Source organism: Gorilla gorilla, chromosome 18, assembly GCF_029281585.2.
Source record: "Gorilla gorilla gorilla isolate KB3781 chromosome 18, NHGRI_mGorGor1-v2.1_pri, whole genome shotgun sequence".
Classification (NCBI taxonomy): domain Eukaryota; kingdom Metazoa; phylum Chordata; class Mammalia; order Primates; family Hominidae; genus Gorilla; species Gorilla gorilla.
In genome coordinates this window covers 11259370-11279011 of record NC_073242.2, presented here as the reverse complement: position 1 = coordinate 11279011, position 19642 = coordinate 11259370, and the positions used below count along the sequence as shown (strand labels likewise).

The 19642-nt window shown below is 39.5% G+C and overlaps 1 protein-coding gene across 33 annotated transcripts in view; it reads right to left on the bottom strand.

The window, feature by feature from the left end:
- RBFOX1 (RNA binding fox-1 homolog 1) overlaps nucleotides 1–19642 on the bottom strand; it is a 2483553-nt gene that overhangs the window by 93247 nt on the left and 2370664 nt on the right. For all 33 annotated transcript variants that reach the window (XM_063699486.1, XM_019012245.4, XM_019012254.4 and 30 more), the window contains one exon: nucleotides 12452–12505. In XM_063699486.1, coding sequence (XP_063555556.1) covers nucleotides 12452–12505 — 54 coding nt within the window. The remainder of the gene's footprint in view (nucleotides 1–12451; nucleotides 12506–19642) is intronic.

Sequence of the window (19642 nt, the reverse complement as noted above, 5' to 3'; positions counted from 1 at the left end):
TTGGTTTTCAGAAAGGAAATAGCAAATTTATAGCTATTGAACTATTTTGTTTGGCCACTAAACATAATGCTAAACATAACAGTTAATGTCAAATATTTTAGTATTAAATGAATTGCAAGCACTTACACTTGGGAGTTTTAATGTGATAAGATATGTCTAGCTTCTAGTGGGAAGTCAGGGGACAGACCATGGGTGTCTGGGCTAGGATTTCTGTCCGGCAGAGCCACTGTAGGCAAAGGTGAGAAGCCACTACTTGCTATAATTGAGACATAGCTCCTCCAATTTGGCACATTTCACTTATTTATCTCATAGCTTGTTCCTAAAAACATTTTAGTTTGCAATCTCTGATTAGGAAAAAAAAAATTAGAAACTGTCATTCAACTGAAAACAGTGGAATTTACAAGTCTGTGCAAAGAACCTAGAAGGTCTTCTATACTCTCTTCTTATCTTCTTGGGAATAAGAGCCTCTAAGATGCCGTAAGAGCCTAAAAAGCTGTCTAGACAGGCTTCTCTATTGTCACTTCTTTCATATTTCATGTACTATTACCGAACTATTTAGGAGGGACTCTATTTCTGGAATGAGGATGAGATTCTTCATCTTGAATTGCCTTCCTAAGCCTTCTCAGATTAGGCTTAAAATTTTAACCTGACTTTTTTGGTGAGAGTAGAAAATACACGTCACCTTTCAATCTCTCAAAGAGTGACTGGATGAAGTTGTCTATGCCTGCCACAACATACACACACATACTCGCACACACTGCCCCTTCCCCTGCTATGGCTAAAAACAAACATAATATTTCAGCTAGTGAAAATCATTTTCAAAAATGAAAGAGAACTAATAGGGTGGATTTCAATCTTTACAATACCACATTCACATCAAACAAACACTAGAATCATACAAATAGTTTTTTTTTTCTCCAGAGGAAATATCAGTGATATTGGGGTGTTTGTGTTTTAAAATGATACTGGGTTTAATACAATAAGTGTGCATTGATTAACCTTTGCGTCAGATTTAAATGTATAACCCATTAACTAATTTAATCTCTCAACAAAATAACAGCCGTTGGCATTATTCTTTGAATAATCCTTGTTTAGTTTACATAATGGTATACAGTTTAATGAAAAACTCATTAGAATGTAGCATACGGCATAATTAATTCTGGCTGATTCTTTTGGTGTAAATAGCTAATGCAGATGCGGAATTCCACTTTCCACTGGCTTTATTAATTTTTCATAAACCAATATGTTGACTGTAATGTGTTATAACAATTCCATGGAAGTTCTAGAAATGCATTAACTGTCATTGATGAAGTTACTCAAAGTAGGGTTTTGCCATTTGTCAGTTGGTTCTTCAAAACTACATTTTCAAAAGACAACAGGACAGCTCTGTTTTATATGAAGAGAATGAGTATCTACATGTAATTAACAGAAAGGGTATTAAACACTATTGGGTGAATTTATTTCTATTTATACACCAACTTAATTGGTTGGGGGAATAAGAACAATAAATTTTGAAAAGAACAATGAAAGTGGGAAGCAAAAAGTCTTTCAAACTAAAGAGTTTATAATCTAATGATAACAAGTTAAAACATTAAAAAAAAAAACTTGTCACCTTGCGTTTGAAATCGCTGGTAATTTACTTTCTTAAAAGATTTAGAGAAAACCAGGAAATAAGTTTCACAATAGCCTTTGTCCTAGACACTAGATTAGTAATTAAGAACCCAATCTCCAGGGTTGCTGAATAGTTGATAATCTGCTCCTAAGTCTCCCAGCACCACAGGGCTTAACACACATATTAGTAATAATAAAAGTCTTAATTATAAGACTGTTACTCAGTGTGAATATAGATACAAGTACTAACTCACCAACAGGTGTCTTGCTTATTTATTTTTAATTATAATTGTTATTTTTAATAGAGCTTTCAATGGCTGCCTACCACTGAAAGGATAAATTCCAAAATTCAGATTTCATTATGTAAAATGTTAAGGTCTTTTGCAACCTTTCTCTAGAAGGTACTCTCTAATCTCAACAGATCAATATACCTTAGCCTTTGGAAAAAACGTCAACTTGGCTCAGAAATTCCCATCAGTAGGTATCAGGTGAAGATCAAGCATGTGTATTTTTTTTTAAAGTTTTCTCAATGGATTCTAAAGATAAAGGTTGAGAAACAACTTGGGACCCTACCAACCACCTCCATATTCCCTCCTGCAATGATCTTTACCCACTTTCTTACCAGGTGAACTCTTACCCTTTAAGACTCAATTTACACCACCCCTTTGACTCCTCATGCAGAGAGCCTTGTTATTCTTTTGGCTCTAGCAGGTATCATTGTGTACTATACACGCATTGATAGTTTGTTTTGCATCCTTCTACTACCCTGTTGACTTCTAGAGGGAAAGCCTGGGTCTGTTTTGGTACCTTGGCACCTAGCACAGTGTCTAGTGCCTGATACTATAATTCTGCAATAAAAGGTGAATTCATGGAAACAAGGATTAAGTGTTAATACACGGTCTGTCTCTTTGGCCCTTCCCTGATGAACATCAAACAACTGAGTGCCATCCAGCTAAGGTCATGGGTTCATGTAGTATATAACTGCTAAAACTGTGCAATTTAAAAAACCAAAAGAAAAACTCTCAAGGGCTTAAACTGGTGGCTTTATTACCGCTGAGCTCTTCAAGCCAAGCTCAGCAAAGTAGGGACAATGTTTTTGTATGGGCCATAAACTAAGAATGGCTTTCACATTTTTAGATGTTTGAAAAAAAGCAACCATTTTGTGACACATGAAAATTGTATAAAATCTAAATTTCCACGTCCTTAGTTTTATTGGAAAACAATCGTGCCCATTTATTTACACATTGTCTATGGCTACTTTTACATGGCAATGGCAGAACTCAGTAGCTGAAACAGGGATCATAGGGATTACGAAGTCAAAAACACTATCTGTGCCTACAATGATAAGTTGTTTGCAGACCCCTGCTTTAAGCTAACAAGCTGTACATTCTTTTCTCTTTCATAACTAAATTTGGCTTGGTTTTCTTACAGTCAAGCTACCCAGTGGTATCATGTTTCTTATGCCATCATCATCCTCACTACTACCATCATTACAGATGTAACTACAAATTGCAAGTTTACTTTTTTTTTTTTTTAATGGTTGTGCAGGGAAGGGTTGATTCTAGCAGACCTGGGCTATCTCAAACCTTGCACATTTTCCACAACAGCTTGTCCTTAGGATTGGACTTTGGCCAGCTCCTGGGAGATAAAATGTCAGGCCTTAGAATATTATTTGCCTGATAAAATTATTTTTGCGCCAGCCATGGTGGCTCATACTTGTAATCCCAGCACTTTGGAAGACCGAGGTGGGAGGATTGCTTGAGGTCAGGAGTTCAAGACCAGCCTGGCTAACATGATGAAAGCCCATCTCTACTAAAAATACAAAAGTTAGCTGGGTGTGGTGGTGGGCACCAGTAATCCCAGCTACCCGGGAGGCAGAGGTTGCAGTGAAACAAGATCACGCCCCTGCATTCCAGCCTAGGTGACAGAATGAGAGACTCCATCCTAAAAACAAAAACAAAATTGTTTTTGTATGCCTGAGGCCTTGGACCACACCATATAGGTTTGATCCAATTGTTTATGGTAACTATTTATGGTGAATTCCTGTTCCTCACATCTCCATAGCATGGGCTGAGGTTTGAGAGTTGGTCAGTCATGCAGGTGCAGCTTGCCTATGTGAGGAACCGCTAATAAAAACACTGGACACTAAGGCTCAGGTGAGCTTCACTGATAACACTATGCCTGTGCTGTCACATGCCATTTCTGGAAAAATTAAGCACATCTGTGTGACTCCACGGTGAGAGGACACCTGGAAGCTTTTGCTAGGTTTCTTCTAAACTTCACTGCACGCACTTTTCCTCTTTGCTAATTTTTCATCTGTATCCTTTTGTTATAATAAACTAACTGTGAGTGTAACAGCCTTTTTGAACTCTGAGTCCTTCTAATCAATCATGGAGCCTGAGAGTGGTCTTGGGGACTCCCAACACAGCTGTGTGGTATAAAATCAAAGTTTATGCTTTTCCCTTCTGGAGTAAACAATCACAATACAATGCTCCAAAGATGAAACATTTACATGAAAGTCTTCAAATTCTTTGACTGCCATTGATGACTGCAGCTGTTCATACATTATTAGCAGTAGCAACCAGTGGGGCATGAGAGTTGTTAAGGTATTCCGTGAATATGTGGCATCTTGAATAGCGTCAATGAGGACAGAATTTCTCAAACCCAGCACTATTGACATTTTGGGCCAGATAACGATTTGTGGTCAAGGAATGTCTTGTGCATTGCAGGGTGTTTTGAAGCGTCCTTGGCCTCCACCCACTAGATGTCAGCAGTGAACAACACTTCCCAATCCCCGCCCCCACCACCACCCAAGATGTAACAATGAAACAAATGTTTCCAGAAATTGCCAAATTCCCCTAAGAGAAAGGTCACTCCATATTAAGAATCACTAATCTAGGACTTGGGTTAACTAAAGCATTGGTGGGAGGCAGCTTGTAGGTAGAAAATGAGCTTTGGAGTCACAAAGATAACAGCTTTGGCCCTACTCCTTAACTTTCACAGTCAGCACGCACTGGCATCGTAACTTCACTGGATCTAATTTACAGGCAAATCGAAGGTAACAACACTTCTCCTGAAAACTTCTAATTTACGTACATATATGTAAAGTTCTCAACATGAACTCTGGCATGTGGCAGACAATATTAAATGCAAATGTGTTTTCATTCATTATTATTATTATTATTATTTTGAGATGGAGTCTTGCTCTACTGCCCAGGCTGGAGTGCAGTGGCACGATCTCGGCTCACTGCAAGCTCTGCCTCCCGGGTTCACGCCATTCTCCTGCCTCAGCCTCCCCAGTAGCTGGGACTACAGGTGCCCACCACCACACCCAGATACTTTTTTTTTTGTATTTTTAGTAGAGATGGGGTTTCACCGTATTAGCCAGGATGGTCTCAATCTCCTGACCTCGTGATCTACCCGCCTTGGCCTCCCAAAGTGCTTGGATTACAGGCCTGAGCCACCGCACCCGGCCTTCATTCATTATTATATTCTGTGACCTCATGAATAGAAGACACTGAGGACATGCCCTCATCTACACCTCCTGAGGATGCTGTGTAGCAAAGCAGTGAAAAAACATGGGCTTGAAACTTAGGAAAAAAGGCCTTTATATAATAACCAGAATTTTTCACATGGTAGTTCTGTGATTTGGCGAATGAGGTAAGCTTTCCCAGAAACCTTGACTTCATAATTTGATCATGAAAATAATGGGATAGCATTTTCATAAGGATTTGAGGAGAAACAAGGTGTTCAGCACAGAGCAAGTACCTGGAAGTGGCTTGCTGTTGTTGATGGTTTGAGTTTCTCACTTTGTGGACAATGGTAACTTAAAACTTCCCCTGTGAAATTTTTCCAGAGTCGGATATCCAAACCTCATTCGCTTCCCATAGCCTGGATATGAGGCTTCTTGTACAAGAACTATCTTGACACCCCCTGCTTTTGGGGGGAGCAGTTCTTGACAGACTTCCCACACACAAGAAAAAGAACCAATTTACTTCAAAAATGCAGTTTTTAGCACATAAGCAAGTACTGATCTTATTTGAAGATCAAAAAACCCCACAGGCTTCATCAAAGATGAGTTGCATTCCCTCTGTGGGATCTAGAAGGACGCAGATAAAAATTAAGGCCAAATATGGGCAGGGCTGGAATAAAACCTGATAAGACAGGAGAGGAGAGAAGCGAAGTGAATTACAACTAAAAGGGGAGGCAAAGGTAAACAGATGTGCAAGATAAACTCTTTGAAGTGGAACATTTCCAGGCTGAAAATCCTTTGCTCGGGGACTTAAATCTGGACTCTCCTGTTCCAGTTCACTGAAGTGCACTGCATTTGAATTTGGCAGATGCGTAAACTATGCAAAACATCCCAGAGCCAAAGGTCATTGGTTCATGAGGAACTGCTCCCTATGGCCATTGATTTGAGTCTAGTCCCCCTGGCGGGTATGAGAAAATGTTGGAGCCAAGAGGGGCACCTGAATATTTGCTGCTTTGAAGGGCTTGGATGGTAACAGTTACCTTGTAAACCCACACTGTGCTCTTTCATCCCAAACAGGGCATGCTTTATACCTAGGACTTTTTTTTAGCCAAATCACCCTGAGCCCAATGCCAATCTGAATAAAATAGAGCAAACTTGTGTCAGGGACCACAGTGATCAAAGGTGGGTTCTAGACAATCTTAACTTTTCTCAGATGCTATTGTATCCAAATTGTAGGAAGGGAATTGAAAAGAGGTACAGCTAAAAGTATGACTAAAAGTCATTCTCTTAACTGTAATAGACTCTTGGTGGTGGAAGTGGGAGGAAAAAATGTGAGGGAGCCTTCATAGACCTTCTTTTGACCCAAGTCTGAGATGAATCATGGTTCACTTTAGCCCACAGAAAACCAATACCTTTGTAGGGGTAATCCGAGGTCAAATACAGTTGCCCTTTTGAGATAAGCAATCAAAGAGTGTTATAACCACCCTCTTCATTTTTAAACTTCATACTGAGATCCAAATCCACTTTCCCATCACCTAGCCCAGCATCAAGTCATGTGATATGTGGCCAGGTTCTTTCTGAAATGGATATAATCAATCGAGGTGACTTTGGTGATCACATGAATCTCTTCTATTTCTATTTTACAGTCTGTGATGTTCTCTGATGCTCATATTATCTGATCCCCCCTGTAACCCTAGGGTGAGCTTGTTTCAAGACCTAAACACCTTTCAAATGTGACTTTGCAGTCAGGCATGGTGCATTTTTAGTTCCTGTCATTTTCTTTTCCCTCTCAAAACCAGAAATTGTTCTTTTCAGGAGTATCCATTCAGAATCCCCTTATTCCCCCCAAATTCCACTAATAATAAGTATCCCTAGGGGTGGTTTTTGTTTTCTTCAAGGTTTTCAAGTTGATTTACTCTGCATCTCCTTATTTTTACTTTAATTGTATGTATCTCATCTCTGGGACCTAACTATATCTTAGATCTGCATTTCCGTTAGAAGATCTTTGCCTTTCCCTATTGATCACGTCTCATGGAGTAATTTAACTCAATTCCAATTTCCCTTTGCAGGGGGGGTGCTCTCCATCCACGGAAGTGAGTTATGTGTGTTCAAGTGGTGCATCTTATGAATCTTGTTAAGCTTTGCTGCCTTATAGCCCCGCTGATGGAATATTTAATCACAGAAATGAGTTGGCAGATATGATATACAACGTGGATGAGCTTTGCAGTGTGTATCTTACTGGCAATTGAGAAACAGATAAATTTACCATTTGTCAGCACCATGCTGACAACTTTGTGTAACCTTCTGTTATTTATTTTGATTTTGCTTTACTTATTTATGAAGATTAAAGGTGCCGTAAATCAACAGTTTCATTGGCTGGATATCGTGATTATCTCTAGAAGATACTGCTTTTAAAAAATATGTATTTTTTTTATTAGAAGACAAGGGAAATTCTCACAATGACAGAGGAAGTGTAAGAATCCCCTCTGAGGCCTATTCTTCCACATTCTTGGAAACACTATTTTTAACTACACTAGATAACATGAGGCCTGCTACTGGGTACAGATATTCTGAGTCTGCTTCTCCTTACTGCCTTGATTTTACTTAAACTCTAAAGAAGGGCCATACACATTGGCCAAAGACTTCATGACTCACCTGGATTTGTGTGTGGGGACTTACAATCATTTGTCTTGAATAAGCCTCAAGGACTCTGGAGATGATTAGATTTTAGGAGAAATTATCAATGCTGTTTTTGCTTTATAGAAAACTACCCATCTCTCCTGGGAGAAGGTTTATATTAATATATGTCATGGGATGTGCTGATGTATGCGTATCTGCTCTGAAGACTGGCACGGAATAAGCATTTAGAAAGATTTTTATAAGTATGACTTGATGAGAATTCAGAAAAGAAAAACCATCCAAAATACATTAGAACGTTCTCAATGCTTCCTCTGGAAGGCACGTGTGAGGGAGAAGGAATGTCATAATTTATCAATGCAAATAGTAATTAAAGGTCCTCATTAAGTGCAATGGCTCTTCCTGCCTCGCCACCCACCCCACCCAAGTTTGCAATAAAAACATACTCGGGGAGTCAAAACATTACATACAAAAATCAATAACTTGCCTTTTTTTTTTTGAGACAGAGTTTTGCTCTTGTCACCCAGGCTGCAGTGCAATGGTGCAATCTTGGCTCACTGCAACCTCCGCCTCCCAGGTTCAAGTGATTCTTCTGCCTCAGCCTCCCAGGTAGCTGGCATTACAGGGGTACACCACTATGTCCAGCTAGTTCTTTTGTATTTTTAGTAGAAACAGGATTTCACCATGTTGGCCAGGCTGGTCTCCAACTCCTGAGACCACCCTACTTGGCCTCTCAAAGTACTGGGATTACAGGCGTGAGCCACCACGCCTGGTCAATAACTTGCCATTTTATAATTAAAAGAGAAAATAAATATTAGGGACAAGTCTACTAAATTAAGAAAATTACCTTTAGGAGAGATTGAAAATATTGATTTTAATTTACAAAATATGTGAACTTTTCATGCCTTATTCTGAAAGACAATTGGAGGCTGGGTTGTTAATTCTGCATAAGCTTCAGAAAATCAAATAATTACACTATGGGAATATTATAAAATATGTCATTAACACATAACCTTATATAGAGAAATGACTAATAAGTCTGGCTTTCTATCTTAAGCAGATACAGAGCCAGCCTACTAAAAATACAAAGCAAATCAATGACAAGCTCTTCATTTCAGCTTTGAGGCACACTCAGAACTGCAAGATAAATTCAGACTATTTTTATAGCTGGGGAAATTTTAAATGCCCCATAAATTCTCAGTCATGGATCTGTAGATGCGTGACAGTAATAATTATACCTGGATATGGAAATGAATGCACTCTGCATCTATCGCTTTGCAGAGGTCCATTCCATAGATGCAGGTGCCTGAAACTTCAGATTTATGCCAGCCAGACTTTCAGAGTTTGCAGGTCTTCAAATATTTCAAAGGAATTGCTCTGCAGTGTTAAAATTACAGCAACATGTCCCCACATTTCTGAATATTATGAGCTCTGTCTACCTACATACAAACGTACAGCTGAAAAGAGGAAAGCATGTGGATTTTCCGGATAATCCGGATACTGGCAGCATGAAACACAGATACTCAGATTTCTCATGTAACACTTGTGAATATGGTGGTGGTGGTGGCAGCTGGAATCATACAGAATGATTATGTTACCTCTCTTCTTTTATTTCATTGGTTTGCACACAGAGCAGTAGCATGATCATAGGAGACAGTCGATTGGAATCATGACTTTTAATATTAAAAAAAAAAATAAACAGGCTGGGCGCATCACTTGAGGTCAGAAGTTCAAGACCAGCCTAGCCAACACGGCAAAACCCTGTCTCTACAAAAAAATACAAAAATGATCCGGGCATGGTGGCGGACGCCTGTAATCCCAGCTACTCGAGAGGCTAAGGCAGAAGAATTGCATGAACCCAGGAGGCGGAGGTTGCAGAGAGTCGAGATCATGCCGCTGCACTCCAGCCTGGGCAACAGAGCAAAACTGCCTCAAAAAAAAAAAAAAAAAAAAAAAAAGGGGCCGGGCGCAGTGGCTCACGCCTGTAATCCCAGCACTTCAGGAGGCCGAGGAGGGCGGATGATGAGGTCAGGAGATGGAGACCATCCTGGCTAACAGGGTGAAACCCCATCTCCACTAAAAATACAAAAATTAGCCGGGCATGGTGGCGGATACCTGTAGTCCCAGCTACTCAGGAGGCTGAGGCAGGAGAATCACTTGAACCCTGGAGGCGGAGCTTGCAGTGAACTGAGACCGCGCCACTGCACTCCAGCCTGGGAGACAGAGCAAAACTCCATCTCAAAACAAACAAACAAAAAAAAAAAAACCACCAGTATCAACTGGTTGTAAAGAACACGATTTCTGAGATGATCAAAGCCTGATTTCAAAATCTGGCCTCCTCCTGACCAGCTGAAATCTCAGAGCAGTAATACCAACTTTTTGCATTTTGGTATCCTCATTTGGAAAATCGCCATGAGCATTAAATACATTAAACTTATGTACAGTGCTTAGAACAGTGCTGACCCATAGAAAGTATCCAGTAAATATTAACTTACATTATAACATTTTCTTTTCCTCTAACCTAATGATCTAACTTCTGAGCCTGGGCCCTGGGCTAATCTGAATAGCTGCTCTAATGTTCTAGAAGTCATGCAGATTAATTTATTCTTATAGTTATAAATCAGTCTTAACTGTTTCTCTCATCTTATTGTCCTCCTCAACACCCACAGATATGTTTGTGGCTACGAAAGCACAAGTAACGGGGATATTAGGTATTTTCCTGCTTAATAGACCCAAGGGTGACTGGCAACTCCATTGCACAGGACCAGAAAAATGTAAAAATGCATTTTGCCCTCTCCACCACAACGCTCACATCCATACCCTTCCTCCCCACAAGAAGGCTTCTTGTTCTTCACTGGACTATATTAGGCTGAAAATATGCACTCAGATATGTGCATATAGAAGCAGAAACTGACATTTCTTTAGTCTAACTACTCCATTCATGGGCAGTGCCTGCTGCGGACACATGGAAGCTGTTGTCTGACTTTTCAACCATTTGGAGCATTTGATTTCCTTGCAGCTTTGCACAAAGATGCATCCCAGCAATACATGCCATGTTCTGTGTGTCCCCTGAATAAACTGCCATGCCCCTGATCCCAGAAATTAACACCCCCTAAATGAACACACTGAGAACTGAAGGACTAGTACTCTCATCAATGAAGAAAAGAATCTCTTTGTCTCATAGCATACTCAAAATTCAGCAGAATATGCAGCTAACTTTGCCTTCCTGGCAAAGAGATTAACATATTCATTTTTGTTTACTGAATGTTTACACGGTGCTGGCTACACACCACTCTTCATATATTAACCCATTTAATTCTAATAAATTACTATGAGTTTGTTACTATCATCTCCATTTAATAGATGAGGAAACTGAGGCACAGAGAGGTTAAGTAACTTGCCCAGAGTCACACTGCTGGTGAGTAGGGGAGGCAGAATTTGAACCTGAGCTGTGTAGGCATGGTTTCCATGTTCCTTACTCAGCAGAGGTGTCTTCTCAGGTGGTAGGGTTTGCATTATGATCATGGAAAGCCTGACGGCTAAGTCTCTTCCCCCACAAGAGTGAACACAGCTATTTTGTAGTGTTAGAATCCCTGGACTTAACCCAGGCTCCTGGTAAAACTCATACAGGAAGAACAACTCCAAACATCACCTACATAAAATCCAGGAATCAGTTATCCTGTTGAGCCTTTCCAGATTTACCACATTTTTAACTTAAATTTTGTCAGACTGGTTGTTGTGCCAGAGTAGCTAAGTTTTCTGTGTTCCCTTCTCATCTACAAGGGTCAGTGTTTAGTATTAGGAAAATGACAAAAGTTAGGCAGCCCAGGAAGAAACAAAGCAAGGGGTATGACTTACCGTCAAGAGGTTACTAAGGGAGTGGCTCTAGATCAACGGATTATTTATTTCTCCTTATTAAAAAGCAAGAGCCACATCAAAGAAAGACTTCTTTTAAATAGCCATGTGACAAACCTACTAAGGTCCTAGGTATTCAATGCAGCCTTGTGCAAGAGCAAGGAGACATACAGGCAGTAGTGACGGGCCAAGCCTAGGACATCGAGACATGAAATCTCAGCCACTACTGCTTCTGGGTTATGCTCTCCCAAAATTTCTAAGAGAATAGATTTCCCAGTTGAGAGGTAATTGGTGCTTAGGCAGGGAAGGGGTGAGGAGAGAGATGTATTCTGGAAGGCAAAGTAGAGAGAAAAGGAATTGCTAAGGGAAATTGATTAATGAACGAAGACGGACAACTTTTTAGTTATCGAAATAGGCCTTCCCTTGGCAATTCCAAATCACTCCCACATTATTGGAATAATTAAGCCAACTCGACTCTCTGCTTTGCCAGGAAAAAGAAAATGCCAACCCCAAATGGAAATGTATGGCTAAAACACACATTCAGGCACATTGAAATACAATGGGTGTGAGCAGCTCTCCATTTGTTCAATACACTATTGAACAAAGTCACAATGCTTTTTTTAGGGCAAAATCAATGTGAATTGTCCTAAGGAGCAGTGGCTCCACGCTGATCCCCCAACCATGAAACTTACACGATTCTCTTGTAATTTTTAAACTGTTTTAAGCACTCTTGATTTTGCCCAAAGAAATCATTCAGAACTTGTTAGGATAGGAATTCACTTGCTTCAGGTTATTTTACAAAACTCATTCATTCTTGGCAGGCAAAGCACATTTAGAAAAGACCAAGAAGACTTCGTGCAAAGAGAAACTCTGTACCTGCATAGAATTCGGGACTGTAGACTGCACCCACAACTGGATTCAATTTCCAGCCTTAAAACAAATACACAAAAACATTATTATCACATTTGACTCAACATCTTATATAATTGCAAATGAATCACAAATCAAATGGGTTAAAGAATCTCATTTTGTATTTTAAAATGTAAAGGAGGTGTCATTTGGGCATGCATAAAAATACTTAAAAACCACACATAAGAAAATAGATTTATGCCCTTCTTTGATTTTCTGCCAGTGCAAGTTAATGGAATGGAAACTACTGACCAGCCACAAGTGAACCCTTTGAAAATGACATGGTAATTAATTTTCTACTCCATCAATATTTTTTAGAACTACTATAATAATTTCAATTTTTTCTTATTTTATATATCACTGCTAGATAATCCATCACACCCCTCTGCATTAAGTTCACAAAAATTAGAAAGCTTGCATAAACAAAATTCTTGGCAGCAATATATTCTAACAATTGTCATTCCTAATTATAACCTCGAGATACTAGAGAATTCCAAAGTGCTTCATAAAAACCAAAGAAAATGATATTTTATCCCCTAGAGATTTACTGTGGCCTACATTTTAATGCATTCAGGAACTGTAAAAAATTCTTAATCAATATATGATATCTAAGGTAACTTTCAAATAATCTGTATATATGATTAATGGAATCCTGTAATTTTCCAAATGTTCTGGATGGAGAGTTTATCGTAAAATGAATCCTGACCCTTTAGAAATCTTTACTCACAAAAAAGAGCATACAAGAATATTCTCAGATTGGAAAGCACATTACATATATGCTGAGCATTATTTAGGGGAACAATTTCCAGAGAATGGTCACGTTTTAGGGTTTTGGGATTGTTTCCTGCTCCTGCTGGCTAAGTCTTCATAAAAGCATCCGTGCGGGCTGGGTGAAGTGGCTCATGCCTGTAGTCCCAGCACTTTGGGAGGCCAAGGCAGGCAGATCACGAGGTCAGGAGTTTGAGACCAGCCTGGCCAACATAGCGAAACCCCATCTCTACTAAAAATACAAAAAATTAGCCAGGCATCATAGTGGGCACCTGTAATCCCAGCTACTTGGGAATCCGAGGCAGGAGAATCACCTGAACCTGGGAGGCAGAGGTTGCAGTGAGCTGAGATCACACCATTGCACTCCAGCCCAGGTGACAGTGTGAGACTCTCTCGGAAAAAAAAAAAAAAAAATCCATGCAGGTTGGGCACCGTGGCTCATGCCTGTAATCCTACCACTTTGAGAGGCCAAGGCAGGCAGGTTACTTGACGTTAGGAGTTTCCAGAGAGCAGCCTGTCCAGCATGGTGAAGCCTTGACTCTACTAAAAATACAAAGTAGTAACAACTAATCAGGCTGAGGCATAAGAATCTCTTGAACCTGGGAGTCAGAGGTTGCAGTGAGCCAAGATGGTGCCAGTGTACTCCAGCCTGGGTGACAGAGTGAGACTCTGTCTCAAAAAGAAACAAAAAACTTTGAAAGACAGAGGAGGGTAAGGTGTGTAGTCCTTTGCTCTGAGTCCTTGAGCAGAGGGCCAAATACCAAAGGTCCTTTTAATAAATGTTTTTGAGAAAAGGCAATGATTAAAGTTTGAATGTGAAGGAAGGTATTTTTGACAGTAAGAACTCTCTGAGGTTTGCTGAGAAGAGAGAGGTGTGATTTTCTGCCCGACCTAAGAATAGCCCAGAGGTGTTCTTAATATCCACTAAGGAAAACAGAGGCTCACTAACTCAACAGACAGGCCAGTATGTCTATTGAAATCCAGAACTTTCTAAAACTTGATAAGAATGTTTTCTAAGAACTTTCAGTTCCAACTTGAAGAAGCTAGGTGGTTTACAGCCCCCGGGATGATCTTAGAATAGAGTTTCTCAAAGTGTTATACTTCTATTACCTGGGAGGCATATTTAATTCCTGGGCCCCATTTTTAGAGTGACAGAAACATGAAATTCTGAGACCTATTGCCCTAGCGGTTCTGAAATTTCATACTGACACCCTCTTCTCTTGTATTAATCACATCTTGCCTTATAAGAATTTCTATAGTGATGTAAAAATAAATATTAGTTCAGACATTTCAGAATGTGTTTTATGAGTATGGAAATGACTTCAATTTGATCAATTGAAATTCCACTGCTTCCTTTTTTTTTTTTTTAAAAAAGTCTAATTCCTGAGGATATGGGAATTAATATCTACATTTCAACTTGGGGTCTAAGAAAAAGTACAAAAAACTAGTTGAAAATAAAGTTGCAGACATATTTAATGTTCTTTCTTTCTAGTTTTTCACAGAAACCTAGAATTTGTAAACTCTATATGGGGTCATATTAAATGAATAATTATTAAGTGATCACTCTTCATCTTTCCACTGTTACCCATCTCATACTCTACTGATGCTCCTACCTCTTATTGGTAGTGGAGATGCTGTCTTTCCCATACCGTGCATCTCAGGTCTTGTTTCTTGAATATCCTTACTACCTTAAATACTTTCTTTTGCATATAAGACTTCCTTTTCCTTTTCACTGAAGGTATACTTATCAGTGAATTTTGGTGTAGCTCTTAAATATTATAAATTTGCCAATGGTCTCTCATTTTCTAAGAACAAAGCAAAAAATTCCAGATCTCTCAGAGGCATTAGAGGCTACCTAGAAATCATGTTTATCTCATCTGCCTACCTACCTATCCATCTATCTACTGATCTATCTATAAACATATCTATAATCTGTCTATCCCCCTATAATGTGCTGTTTATTTCCCCATCTTTCTGCAAGTTATGAGTTTGCCTAGTCTGCACATGGCAATCTCTTCATAAAAAAATAAAGAAAATAAATGATACTCTCCTTCATCAGGAGATCTGTGCTATCTCATGTTTGCAAGTATTAACTGTGAGAAAAGTAATTGATAAAGTCTCCTCTACAAGAAACCAACTGGGAATCTGTGTGCTGCAAAATGAAATGCTTGGGTCATCATGGGAACATGAGCGCAGGTGTCAACCTTCTTCCCGTCCTTGATTCCTTCTAAACAAGGCTACTCCACTCCCACTGTAGGAAACCAAAGACCTTTCTGAACTCTGCGATGGGAATGAAAACCCAATTTCTAGTCTCCCTCTTCTCCCCCCACTCATGAAACCTGTTACTCAGCAAGTCCTTCTCCCTTTAGCAAATGGCATATCTATCTACTTGGTTGCTCAAAATAAAATTCATCAACACTTCCTTGATTCTTCTCTTACCCTCATACCCCATGTGTGATCCATTAGAAAATCCTGTTGGTTAAAACTTGAAAAGTTCTTCCCTTCTTCTCCATTGCCACCACTGCAGACCAAGGCATTCCTATCTCTGCCTGGACAAGTTCAACAGCAGAAATGCCCTAATTCTCACTGTCTCCTCTTCCTCCTCCTTCCCCCTGTCCATTCTGGTCATGGTGACCAAAGCAATTTTTTTTAAAAAATCAGCTTTGTCATCCTGATACTCAGAATTCAATAGCTTCTTCCCAATTTGAGATAAGCGCACGTCTTACCTTAGTCAATAAGCACACACTAACCATTAACCAAACTATTTGGTACCTCTTTGGTACCACTTCCCTTTTTCCCTGTCCCCGTCTCTCCCAGCTACAGTGACACTGGCCATTTTCATCTTTATAAAACCCAAGACCACCGTATATCAAAGTCTCTTTGTATCCACTTCTCCTTCTTCTTGGAGAACTCTCTAGCTTTTCACAAAGTCGACTTCATGTTATTTAGGGCTCTGGAGTCTTTTCAGAACATGCCAGTTAATGTCACTTTCCCACCTCCTCTTAGAGTTACTCTTGGATTCCATGATTCCATTCCCAGTTTTATTTTCTGCATTGCCGTTAATGCTATCTGGATTTAGCTTCTTTCTTTCTTTGCTTGCTCTTGTCTTTTATAACCATTCTCCCTCATTAAAATTAACAGTCAAGCAGGCAAGACTGCTGTCCAACATGAATCTCCAGCACCTAAAATGTTGTTTGGCAAAGTAAGCATTCCATAAATATTTACTTGGTTTTTCTCTAAAGAAACTAAAGGAATATAGTTTTTCCTAATAGACAATTTTTTTTTTGGCTCTGATTATGTCTCCTTCCAATCTTCAAGGACCTGCTTCCTTCCGTAGACTATACATTAAATAAAGAAGAATCCTGTTAGGAATGACTGTTGTCCCGGTTGCTTAGTTGAAATTACTTTTTTGATGTAGGCGTTTATTACTATACACTTTTTGATTAGCACTGCTTTTGCTGTATCCCATAGACATTGGCATGCCGTGTTTCCATTTTAATTTATATCAAGAATTTTTAAAATTCCTTCACTGACCCAAAGGACATTCAGGAGCACACTGTTGAATTTCCATGTATTTGTACAGTTTCTGAAGTTCCTCTTGCTATTGATTTCTAGTTTTATTCTATTATGGTCTAAGAAAATACTGGATATAGTTTAGATTTTTTAAAAATTTGTTGAGACTTGTTTGGTGGCCTGACATGTGGCTTATCCTGGAGAATGTTCCGTGTGTTGATGAGTAGATGATGTATTCTGCAGCTGTTGGAAAAGGTATTCTGCAAATGTCTGTTACGTCCATTTGGTCTAGAATCCAGCCCTTGAAAATCACCTCCACTCAGACTTACAGAGCTCATGCGGGCTTATGTAAATGTATGCAAATCACATGCAAATGAACCCACATTCCCTGTGACTCCTCCTCGTACCTGAAAGAGACCCTTGGGATAACCCTGCTGGAGATAAGAGCCTGCACTGTCAGGAAGATGAACAAAATGATCCCATTTTTAATTTCTTAGGCAGTTTGTGTATGTCCCCAGGCCTTGCACATTCAGAGATTTTGATCAAGGACATTAAACTGAACAATGAGGCTTACAACAAAAGGAGAATGGCTGATAAGGCCCACTGGTCCCAGCCTCCCAGGGCCCCCCCAGCCCCGCAACAAGGCAATGGAGCCAGAGACCAGACGTCTTGGAGTCTGGCTCTGTATCAGACACGCAAGCAGTTTAGACCCCTCTGTGGCCAGGACTCAAGGGGCTACAACTGAATTGGCACTCCCCTCCCCAAATTTAGCTTGTCAAAGGTCAAGTGTCAGTATTTCTAAAATATGCTGGTTAAGACCTCCAGTGTTAACTATGACTGCATTGGGTGTTAAAAGGCCAAGTCTGAATGTGTACACAAAAAACATCAGCACAGGCTTTCTCTAAGGCTTTGCTGGGTTACATATCAAAGAAACGCATTCCAGAGAGCACCCTTATGTACGCTACAGGAATTACAAAAACTGCCTGTCAACGCTTTCTAAAGACATATACTAAGGATGCCAGAGACCTGGCAGCTGACATGGTACAGGTGGCAACTCTCAAATACCAAACAAAAAGAAGCGAGGTTCGCACTGGGTGCAAAGGTGTTTTGTTTGGGTTCACTGAATATTCTTTAACGGCGTGTATTTATTGCCAACATTTAAATTCCGTCTAAAATACAGGATTTCTATTTCTCTTGAAACACTGGTAGAAATGGTAACTTTAAGTTGAGAATCCCTCACAGACAGACTTATTAGAGGTGGTCAGGGGCTACTGCATTCAACTCCCCACTTAGTCACATTTGCCACTGCTCCCCATTGTGAGCCTGATAGGGAGATTAAATGTTTGAGATCTTTTATTGTTAATTCGTGGTGGTGGTGGTAGTGTTGATTTTTCCTAGTAGATAAATATTTTGCTTTACTTCAGTAAGAAAACAATAGCTAGTCCCAAAAGACTGAGTTTTTCAAAGACTCTCTGTTTGCTGATTTTACCTGTTCAGCCCCTTTTAGCATCTGAAGAATTGATCCTTAAACTAGTATCTCTCAGGGAATTCAACTACCCATGACAATAAAGGAATAATATGATGACTTAATATTGAAACTATGTGTAATCAAATACTACTGTGCTATAAAGAGTAGTAAAAATAATCTTTTAGGCCACTTTGCATACCTAGCATTGTGTTGAGCACTTTCTCTCATAATTATTACAAAGAACTGTGATGTAGTTCCCATCATTTGTACAGTTCCCGCTAGAGAGCAGGCACATGGAGAGTTTAAACAACTTCCTACAATTCAAGAGCCAGTGAATGGAAGAACTGATCCTGGCAACAAAGTATGCCTCTCTCTGGAGCGTTGAATATGTTTGCCCCATTTTCATCCTTCCTAACATCTCTAAGAAAATGAAAAAGCCATGTCTAGCACCCATGCTTCATGCTTCCCCAGCATCCAGGAAATCCTTGTGAATTCAGCTCTCAATCTTGTATTGCAGATCTAACATTTGATCCCCAAAGAACACAGCAAACCCCAACTCCTCCATGTGGGTAGGTGTCCTTAGGAGAAATAGCAATAGACAAATAATCCAATCCCCTCTTTGTGGAACTTTTTAATAGAATGTCCAGAAGCCTAGGGCTCATTCTACAGCTTTTCATTATGTCATTGTTTAAATATCCTGAGAATAGTATCCACACCCTCCATGTTATTAACTGTAACCCTCTATAATGGACAGGTATCTCATCACATTTAGAATTCAGTCTTATTTATCACTGGAAACTTTGCAGCTCTAAAAGTTTTTCTGGATACATGATTGAAGTAATGCATGAAGGTGATGCTGGCATTGATAACTATATTTCATCACCTGGAGATGACCTGAAACTTTGATAGCTCCAGTAATTTATAATTTTGCTGAAGTACAATTTCTATTCTTTGTGAGAATGAATTATGTAGCTAATGAGTGAACCTGACCGATGGCTTAATTTTCTCATTTCAATGTGACTTTATTGGTCCCGACTTACCCTCTTTTGCCATAACTCTATCGTCTTGCTTATTAAGGATTTGAAAGGGCCCTATATTTTTTCAGTAATATTGTATTGCCACTTAAGGGAATTTATCTGTAGTGGTGATACTCTACACCACTTGGGATTGAGTTGAAACTTGGGATAGCTTGGAGAACTACTTTTCTTTGAATACCAAAGTTCTCCATAATCTCCACTACAGAAGCCAAAGTCTTTATATAATTAGAATTGACATTTGTGTTTTAAATAAATTCTACTGTGTCTATCCATCAACCCCTTAGGTGCCATACACAGTATGTGTGACAGGAACAATTCTCTGAGTTCCCTTTTGCAGGTACATGGATGAGAGACCCATATGACTGACTTATT